The sequence below is a fragment of the Onychostoma macrolepis genome, chromosome 07 (genome assembly GCF_012432095.1).
Source record: "Onychostoma macrolepis isolate SWU-2019 chromosome 07, ASM1243209v1, whole genome shotgun sequence".
In the NCBI taxonomy this organism is placed as follows: Eukaryota; Metazoa; Chordata; class Actinopteri; order Cypriniformes; family Cyprinidae; genus Onychostoma; species Onychostoma macrolepis.
In genome coordinates, this window is record NC_081161.1 from 47,807,531 (window position 1) to 47,818,245 (window position 10,715).

Below are 10,715 nucleotides of genomic sequence, written 5' to 3' on the forward strand. Positions count from 1 at the left end.
GTTCATTTACCTGTAATTCAATTTCTTTAGCCTGTAATGATGCAAAACAAATGTATCATTTACAGTAAAATGACCCAGAATCCAAAATAAACATAATAATAATGCAAAATACTTCAATGTGATTAGGAACATTTGACTCTGTTACTCATTGTCAACTCTGTTATCATTAAACTTTTTTAAAAACTAACAGAGTTGACATTTTCCACCATTTTGTGCTTTAGCTCAAGATGCTAACCTCAAACCAGACACCACATGGCATGTCTGAAACAGAATTTTATGGATTTTCATCATATTATTGTTTTTAAAAGTGAATGAGAGATTCACTGCAAAATCACAATAACAGATTTGACAATTAATGAATCTACTATTGGTGTATCCTAAACATTTTGTACAAATTAATGAGAGTAAAGAATAAAGACATACATCAATGCCTTCCAAAGATTCCTAGCAAAGGAAGTGACATCACTTGGTGCAAGTCACATGTTTTTTCTATGAATGCTTTAAAGATTTTTATGCCTTTTCATAACTGAGGTAACAGAGTTGACCAGAACGTAGGGACAGACACAAAATGTTTTTTTTTTTTTATTATTATTAATGAAATTACAATATTTTATGCAATTGTTTGTAACTTAATAGAGTAAACACAAAAAAATGAAAATTAGACTTAATTATTTCATGATAATTCAAGCTGAATGTATGAATCAGGAGGTGAAGACAGTCAATAATAGGTGTAGTGGCCGTCTTTCAGTTATTAATTTCAAGACAAAATGTCCCTTAATATACATAAAAGCATTGTTTTTGGTGATAGCTTAATATAAATTGTGTTATTATTCAAAAATGGTTCAGTGAAATTTTTGTTTTTGAAAAATAACAGAAGGTTTACCTAGAAGATGCGAAATGTACCCCCAATTCTAGAATTACCCATGTATGTATGTATTTATGCATGTGTGCAAGTTATTCAGCTACAGAACAGCACAGAGAGAGCGCCATCTACAGACAGGTCAGTAATGCCCATCAATCGATTGATAACTGAGAAATCTGCTGTTTTTGTTTTGAAGCTGAGTTTGATCTCTACTGTAGTTTACAACCTAAAACACTAAATAAAACAAAACACTGAAGGTTTTGTTCTAATCAGACATGAGTTCCCTGACTTATATTGATTTTCTGTCCATGATGTTCAGCTATAATTATGAATGTAGAGATCTCTGCTGTGCTTTAATACCTCCAGGATCATTCCATATTAATTAATAAATGAATATATAATCACTCAAGAACATAGTACAGCCAGACTTGAGGAAAACACAGTTTAACAGTTTGAAATCGGTCCCTGTATTTGCTCTTGTCTGTTGTTCCAGCAGGAAAGCTGGGGTCATGCCAAAGCCCTGCATGATCAGGTTCCTCCGGTGTTTTCTTTGGCCGCACCCATGCTTCCTGTTTTAATCTGGACACGTTTAGCTGGTTAATCACCTTTAAGATGATCTGACGCAGAGACGGAGGCACAGATTGAGCAGGACCTTCAGATCCTCAGCGTCTCTGCTGGAGAAGCTTCATCTTCTTCTGTCAACGGTAAGATCTGTCTGAAGAAACAACTGCTTTGAGGATTTAACAGAGAAGTAGAGGTTTGCATTCAGTTTAGCCAGGTTTGAGTGTGTGGTCTGAGCTGTAATGTGCTTTCAGACTGAATCTGTAGGGTTTAGGTTTTGATTCATTCAAATGCAGAATGTATGCTGGGAAAAATCACATTATGGCAAAAAAATTAAAATCTATATTTAAATATATGCTAAATATGTGCTACATTTTTGAAACTGAAAATATATTTTGTTTTAACCTTCATATGCCAGAATATTATGCAACTAACAGGAATGTATTTTCTTGGATTGAGCAATATGGAGGACAAAATATATTTTTTAATGCTTTTAAATTTTAGAAAATGGCCAAAATTATATTGGTAAAAATGCATTTATGTCAATATATTTAGAAAATATATATTTTAGCAAAAAAAAAAAAAAATACAATGTTTTGAAATTTTTCAAAATTTAGATTTTTACATCATCTGAGCAGCAGCATAAATAATCTCTCCATTGATGTATGGTTTGTTGGACAATATTTGTCTGAGATACAACTGTTTGTAAATCTGGAATCTGAGGGAGCAAAAAAATCTAAATATTGAGAAAATCTCCTTTAAAGTTGTCCAAATGAAGTCCTTAGCAATGCATATTACTAATCAAAAATGAAGTTTTGATATATTTACGGTATGAAATTTATAAAATATCTTCACGGAACATGATCTTTACTTAATATCCTAATGATTTTTGGCATAAAAGAAAAATGTATAATTTTGACGCATACAATGTATTGTTGGCTATTGCTGCAAATATAGCTGTGCTGCTTATGACTGCTTTTGTGCTGCAGGGACACACACACACACACACACACACACACACACATATATATATATATATATATATATATATATATATGTGTGTGTGAACGAGACCGAGAATCCCATAGTCGTCACATTTATATTGATGTTCTGATTATGTCTCCTGTGAACAGCTGTAGAATGGCACAGAAAGCAGACAGAACTCCGTCTACAGAGAGGTGAGGGAACGTTTGCAGCGATCTTCTGAATGAACTGAACTCGTGTTAAACCACAGCCAAAGAAGAATGATGAAGAATAATCCAGAATGTCCAAACCCAGATTGATTCAATATATATATATATATATATTTAAATCTGAACCAGTGTTACATTCAAACATGTCTGTTCTGATTAGTTTCTCACACATCTGCATTTTTTTCTTTATCAAACTCAACCAAATCCAGCTCATCAGCTGATGGCTCTGCCCCCAAATCTGCCCTCCGCAAGATGGCGTCCAGTGACGCCTCCAAGAAGAAGATATGCAAGAAATCTAACGAGGATGCCATGAACAAAGTGTACACTAACCTGCTGAGCAGCATCTTCGGACAGGTATCTCACACTCCGTCACTTCTGCTCTTGTGTTTAGAGATTCTTACTACAGTCTGAAGCACCGGAATCAGTTCTTTAAATCAATGATTCATGCAGAAATGACAATTCAGCACAGCCATTTTCTTCTGCAAAACACTCATTTCTTTCACTCTGCTTTTCTAATGCCGCTTCATTGTGATCACAATCTGACAAGCTCCAAAAAGAAAGAAAATGCCATGAAATGCCAGTTTTGAATTCATTTATTAGCTATTAAATGAACTGAAACGTCCCATTCACAATCAAGCACAAGCACAGTGCATGCAATATTATACAGCAAAGTAAGTCATCTATGCTTTATTGCTGGGATTTTACGCAGATATACATGAGAGTCTGCACTGATGACACCAGTATTTCTGTTGATTCATGATGAAATCAATCACAGAGTGCGGTGTCTTTGTATTTAGTGCACTGACTCTTGTGTTTTGTGCGTCTCAGAGCGTGATGTGTGTAGTATGTCTGTTAGACGCTCGTTAACCCCTGTAATCGCACTCAGACTGTAATAATAGCACACGATGCTGTTCAGTGTCACTCTTCATTTACTCTAACGAGGTTTAACGAGGCTTAAGCGGACTGAAGGACAGTGGTGGTGTTTGATTCTTGACATGACTCGTGCTCTACACGTGTGTTTTCTACATGCCATACAGAGCCATTCTTTCTCATAGTGTTGAACACAAATGCTTTGATGTTTTTGAAATGTTCTGGGTTACTTTTATAGGAAATATCAAATCTGTTCCCATTCTGGTGTCATCTTTAAAATAGTTTTTAAAATTCAAAAAATTTAAACTTGAATTTTGATGTTAATGTTTTTGATAGACAAACTCTATTTAAAAATTGTCCGGTTTGTGAAAATTGCAAACCTCATCTTAAAATCAACTGAGATGATGAAAGAGCTCATTTAATACACAGTTTGACCTTTAGGGGTCACCATCACCATTTCCAGTCCTTTGAGAGTTTCAGGCTTTATTTTGTACTTTATTCTCAGTTACGAGTGTTTGCTGAACCTCATCAGAACTGAGTTTAGTGACTCTCTTTGTGTTGCTGTCATCAGATCTGACACACATTTCTCAACTGATAGCTCATGACATTGTGGCAAAAACACCAGTGCCCAACTGAATAAAAAAAAAAAAAAAAGGTCAATCAGTTTTATTTTAGTTAGATTTTTAAAAATGTTTTTCATTTGCAATTTAGTAATTTTAATATTTTGCTAATTGCAACAATTAGAGTGTTACACTTGAGTAAAAATGAATAATGAAAAACTAAAGAACAAATTGAAATCTGTACAGGAAACTTTTACATTAGAGTATAAATAACTTTTTTAAATTTAACAATTTGGAAATTACAGTATGTAAAAAGTTAAACTGAGTAGAAATGTATAATAAAAAAACAGAAAAGCAAAATAAAAACTGAATAGATTTTTTATATTATCAAATGTATTACATTTCAAAATGTAAGGAGTTAAATGGAGTAAAAACATGATGAAATAGCAAAATAACAACATTTATGCTGTGTAAAATTGGACAATGAAAAACAAAACAAGAGAGAGAGAGAGAGAAACTGACTAGGAAATGTTTTCATCAGATTATTTTAAAAATGTTTTTGATTTGCATGTGTAATAATTTGCATATCACTGCATGTGATGCTAATCGAGGCAGAGTGAGAATATAAAAGAGAAGCACACAAGTAAACAGTGGCCATGCAGTGGATTCTTGAGTGATTGTTCTGTGACCCAAAACACACCATGGAAACTTGGATTGAGTCGGAAACTTTAATCTGAATGTGTCCTGATTGATTCTGAGCCTCTAAACAAAACAGCACTTGATTCTTTCAGATCATCAGCTCTTATAACAACCACATACACAACTAATGTGATGTCTCTGTGTCTTCTGTCAGGAGCGAGAGCTGTCTCAGCCAGAGCTGGATGGTGAGTATCACACCATCTGACCACATTCACGTCTCCACTCAACATCATCACATCTCAGATCATAACATCACAAATCATCACATCATATCACATCACATCTCCACTCAACATCATCAAATCACAGATCATCGCATCACAAATCATCACATCATATCACATCACATCTCCACTTAACATCATCAAATCACAGATCATCGCATCACAAATCATCACATCATATCACATCACATCTCCACTCAACATCATCAAATCACAGATCATCGCATCACAAATCATCACATCATATCACATCACATCTCCACTCAACATCATCACATCTCAGATCATCGCATCACAAATCATCACATCACATCTCCACTCAACATCATCACATCTCAGATCATCGCATCACAAATCATCACATCATATCACATCACATCTCCACTCAACATCATCAAATCACAGATCATCGCATCACAAATCATCACATCACATCTCCACTCAACATCATCACATCTCAGATCATCACATCACAAATAATCACATCATATCACATCACATCTCCACTCAACATCATCAAATCACAGATCATCGCATCACAGATCATTGCATCACAGATCATCACATCACAAATCATCACATCACATCTCCACTCAACATCATCACATCACAGATCATCGCATCACAAATCATCACATCATATCACATCACATCTCCACTCAACATCATCACATCTCAGATCATCGCATCACAAATCATCACATCACATCTCCACTCAACATCATCACATCTCAGATCATCACATCACAAATAATCACATCATATCGCATCACATCTCCACTCAACATCATCAAATCACAGATCATCGCATCACAGATCATTGCATCACAGATCATCACATCACAAATCATCACATCACAAATCATCACATCACATCTCCACTCAACATCATCACATCTCAGATCATCACATCACAAATCATCACATCATATCACATCACATCTCCACTCAACATCATCAAATCACAGATCATCGCATCACAGATCATCACATCACAAATCATCACATCACATCTCCACTCAACATCATCACATCTCAGATCATCACATCACAAATCATCACATCATATCACATCACATCTCCACTTAACATCATCAAATCACAGATCATCGCATCACAGATCATCGCATCACAAATCATCACATCACAAATCATCACATCACAGATCATCACATCTCAGATCATCGCATCTCAGATCATCGCATCACAAATCATCACATCACAGATCAACACATCTCAGATCATCGCATCACAGATCATCACATCACAAATCATCACATCATATCACATCACATCTCCACTCAACATCATCAAATCACAGATCATCACATCTCAGATCATCACATCACAAATCATCACATCACAGATCAACACATCTCAGATCATCGCATCACAGATCATCAAATCACAAATCATCACATCACAGATCATCACATCACATCTCCACTCTACATCATCACATCTCAGATCAGCACAGATCATCAAATCACAAATCATCAAATCACAAATCATCATCACAGATCATCACATCACATCATATCACACCTCCTCTCAACATCAACTCACATCTGCTTGTGTTCCAGAGCTGGCCGAGGCCTTCAAGGAGTTCGATTACGATCAGGACGGCTATCTGAACTATAAGGATCTGGCCGAGTGCATGCGGACGATGGGCTACATGCCCACAGAGATGGAGCTGCTGGAGATCATCCAGCAGATCAAGATGAGGCGTCAGTATCTGTACACACTAAAATAATGAACTGAAGTATCATATATCAGCGTCTCAGGTCACCTGCTGTTTCTGTGTGTTCAGTTGGAGGCCTGATGGATTTTGATGATTTCTGTGAGTTGATGGGTCCCAGGATGATGGTGGAGACGGCGGATATGCTGGGACTCAAAGAGATCAAAAGCTCCTTCTGTCAGGTACAAATACAACCACAAACACTCATATCAAGTTTGGGGTCAGTATGGTTTTTTTAAAGGAAATTAATACTTTTGTTCACCAAGGACACATTAAATTGATCAAAAGTGTCAGTAAAGACATTTATAATGTGATAAAAGATTTCTGTTTCAAATAAATGCTGTTCTTTTAAACTTTCTAGTCAAAGTCTGTGAATCCTGAAAAATAAAATGTATGACAGTTTCCACAAAAATATTGTGCAGCACAACTGTTTTCAACATTGATAATAATCAGAAATCAGTAAATCAGCATATTAGAATGATTTCTGAAGATCATGTGACGCTGAAGACTGGAGTAATGATGCTGAAAATACAGCTGTGCATCACAGAAATAAATTACAGTTTACAGCTGTTTTACACTGTAATAATATTTCACAGTTTTACTGTATTTTTGATTTCATAAAGCAGCCTTGGTGAGCAGAAGAGACTTTCAAAAACATTATCAAATCACAATGACCCTCATTGAGTGTTTTTACTGAGGGGTTTGTTTATATATCATTCACACTGATTTATACAACATTTTACTCCTTAAACATGGTGAAAATGTGTTTGTTTTCTGTCTGTTGGCATTATTATGGAGTGATAAAAAAGGAATCCAAAATCCCCTCTGGAAAAACCTACTGAATCAAACTACAGTGTTGAACCTGAGTGCATCCAGTGTTCAGATTCATGTGCTGCACGTGTATGCAAATCAGTGCATATTTAATTAGATGCCTCATTTGCATATTTGAACATAACCTTTCAGAAAACTTGTAATACAAAACATGTTTGCATCAATCAACTGTAGTATGGTGACATCTTTTTCTTTTCTTTTTTCCTTATTCAGCTGTAATGTCTTGCTTCAAATGTAATTGAGCAGTTTAGTTTGAGCAGTGAATGAGCTGTGTGTGCTTGGTGTTTGTGGTCAGTTTGACACTGACGGTGATGGGAAGATCTCTCTGGATGAGATGAAGGAGGCTTTGAAGACTCTGTTAGGAGAGAAACTCAAGAAAGGAGAGCTGGAGGAGATCCTGAAGGAGCTGGACCTGAACGGAGACGGAACCGTGGATTTCGACGGTGAGAGACCTGTTCCAACTGCAGTATGATATAATAACGTGCTGAAATGGAAGCACAGCAGCGATCTGATGTTGTTAATCTGTGATGTGAATATGATTTGACTCTTCCAGAGTTTGTGATGATGCTGTCGGTGCGATAACACCCTCCTCTACTGACGATACGGAACAACTGGAAACATCTGGGCTCTTTATAACTGTGATTTCCAGGTCAAATCATGAAAGGTCACAGTCATTTCTGTAATGAAAATGCATTTCTCTAGTTTTGCTCTACTCTATAGTATTTCATGGACTAGATATTGGTCTTTATGGACTAATGCTAGTAATTATAATAGTTTAAATCTGTTTATTTTGTACATTGGTTGCTAATATACGAACGGAGCTTGTCAAGTATTTTCTGTGAAATGACTTCATGAATGTCTGGAAAAGTCATGGAAATTAATTCTGGAAAAGTGTGATTTCATCACAAACTAGCTTCAGGTAGAAAAAACTCATTTGTAACATTTTTACATTTTCTAAATGATTTGTTAAAGTAATGCAGAGCAGTACGTAGATGACTGTGATTTTAATGTAAAATACTGCATATGTGTCTGATGTGCAAATGTTTAGAGATATTTTTATGCCTAGACATTTGAACAAGTGTAAATTTTGTTAATAAACAGTAAAAGTCTGAAAAGGCATGATTATTTATATAAACATTATACAAGAGAAGAGGATTGTAAATATGTTTTAAACGGCCTGAGAGATGAGAGACACAGAAAAACCGTATTTCTAAAGCTTCAGAGTGTGAAACTCACATAATGAGAACATCAGAGGAAAGAAGCGTTCTTGTGTCTGTGATTACAGTCGTTCCTGTGGTTTACAGCAGCGTCATGGAAAGAGTCCGGAGGAAGCTCTTAACCTTTACCTGGAAACACGAGAGCGCAAGATTATCTCCAGCAGAACATGATGAACACAAACAGCACAGGGCCCCGGATCCTTCACTGACCCCTGCAGGTCAATACGATTACTACAGCTCAAACAGACAATCAACAGCTGATTGGCTGATCTCTCGCTCTCGCTCTCTCTCTCTCTCTCTCTCAATTCAATTCAATTCAGCTTTATTAGCATGACTGTGTAGCACAATGTTGCCAAAGCATTAACATATATATATATAACAACAACATAAATAATAATAAATAAAATCCATCTAAATAAATGAAAAGATAAAGTAAGTCAGTTAATCATGTTTATCATCTAACATTGTGAATGGTTAATGCATATTTAGCAGCGAGTGCAGCTGTGTTATCATCTTCTCCGAGTAAGAAGGGCATCTTCTCAGTATCACTAAGTTCAGTAAATGATGGGATCAATGCTTCAAATCTGGGGAGAAATGTTTCCCTCACATTGTGATATTTAGGACACATCAGCAGAAAGTGTTTCTCGTTCTCTATCTGCTGTAGATCACAGTGTCTACAGATCCTCTGCTCTCGCTCTGTCCATGTTTGTCTGTGTCTTCTCTCTCTGTTTCTAAATCATGGTGACTTCATCTGTATTTGGAGAGGATTCGTCTTTCTTTGAATGGTTTGATCAATAAATAATTGGCAAATGTAGTGGTTCTGTTTAGGGTTGAGTAGCATCGGAGTTTAAAGTGTATTTTTAGAGATTCATCATGAGTGTCTTTCAGAGTTTTGTCAGTTTCTTTAATAATGTCTTTGGGGTTGTAGCTGTAGTCGGTGAGGAGCTGGGTTTATGGACGAGCTGAAGAGCGAGCGTGTTCAGAGGATGAGGTTCTGCTGAGGTTTCATTGGCGAAGAGGGCTTTATATCGGACTGAATCAGGATCAGATCGATGGAGGTGATGCCAGAACTGAACACATCTCTTCTGGATCTCAATGTTCAGTGGGTATAAGCCTAATTCAGCTCTGCAGGCATCACTGGACGGACCTCTACCCCTAAAATGTTTTTGATAAATTCTAGTTGTAGTTTTTCTATTGAAGTTTTATCCCAATTTTTAAAATGTATTATTGGTCCCCAAATTTCACTCCCGTACAGTAGAATTTGTTTAATGATTGAGTGATATAATTTGATCCATGTTTTAATTGGCCAAACCGTGATTTGATGGCATAAAATGCCCTCCGGGCGTCTCATTCAGGGCCTTCACAGCCGGACCGAAGCCCCCTGATGCAGAGATCTCGAGGCCCAGGTAAGTGCAGCTGCTGCTGAGCTCGAGGACTGAACTGAGACCTGGCCTTCTTCTGGAGCACCGTGACTCTGGTTTTGTCCAGGTTGACCGTCAGAGCCCGTTCCTCACAGTACTGTTCCAGCAGGGCCCGGCTGCGCTGGAGACCCTCGGCTGCGGGGGACAGCAGAACCAGGTCTTCAGAGTCGTGCGGAGCGAGCAGAGGTGGGTAGTAACGAGTTACATTTACTTCGTTACATTTACTTGAGTAATTTTTTTGGGTAACTAATACTTTTAGAGTATATTTAAAAATGGGTACTTTTACTCTTACTCAAGTACATTTTTAGTGAAAAAACGGTACTTTTACTTCGTTACTGTGGGCGACGCTCCTCTCGTTACTTTATCTTAATGCAATACAAGTTAAAAATCCTTCAGTTTATTCCAAGCGCGCCATCTACTTTTTTTCCTGGGCAATGAGCGATGCCCGTTCGCGAATGATTCATTCTTTTGAGTCAATTCTGTTCGAAGGCTTGATCAAACCAGTTGGCAGACCAGTGAATCGGTTCGCGAATCAGTTT

At 36.9% G+C, this 10,715-nt stretch overlaps 1 protein-coding gene across 6 annotated transcripts; it reads left to right on the forward strand.

Annotated features, from left to right (window-relative positions):
- Positions 1-1,472: 1,472 nt before the first annotated feature.
- On the forward strand, positions 1,473-10,423 carry si:cabz01076231.1 (calcium-binding protein 2). Of its 6 annotated transcripts, XR_009272072.1 has the most exons (12): positions 1,473-1,566; positions 2,557-2,601; positions 2,826-2,970; positions 4,900-4,930; positions 6,553-6,696; positions 6,780-6,889; positions 7,834-7,981; positions 8,092-8,202; positions 8,843-8,973; positions 9,684-9,857; positions 10,111-10,161; positions 10,244-10,357. XR_009272072.1 is itself a non-coding variant. In XM_058782322.1 (8 exons), the coding sequence occupies exons 2-8, from the start codon at positions 2,564-2,566 to the stop codon at positions 8,118-8,120; spliced, it is 645 nt and encodes a 214-aa protein (XP_058638305.1). In that variant the 5' UTR covers positions 1,473-1,566; positions 2,557-2,563; the 3' UTR covers positions 8,121-8,776. The 6 variants fall into 6 exon arrangements, 1 of the variants encoding a protein (XP_058638305.1); XR_009272071.1 differs by having other exon boundaries at positions 10,111-10,381; XR_009272073.1 differs by having other exon boundaries at positions 8,092-8,187; positions 8,824-8,973; positions 9,684-10,423.
- Positions 10,424-10,715: the final 292 nt, after the last annotated feature.

Coding starts and splice junctions, on each gene's coding strand:
- si:cabz01076231.1 (XM_058782322.1), top strand. CDS start 2,564: ATGGCACAGAAAGCAGACAGAACTCCGTCTACAGAGAG. Junction 2,971..4,899: donor TGAGCAGCATCTTCGGACAG/GTATCTCACACT, acceptor GTCTTCTGTCAG/GAGCGAGAGCTGTCTCAGCC. Junction 7,982..8,091: donor CGGAACCGTGGATTTCGACG/GTGAGAGACCTG, acceptor TGACTCTTCCAG/AGTTTGTGATGATGCTGTCG.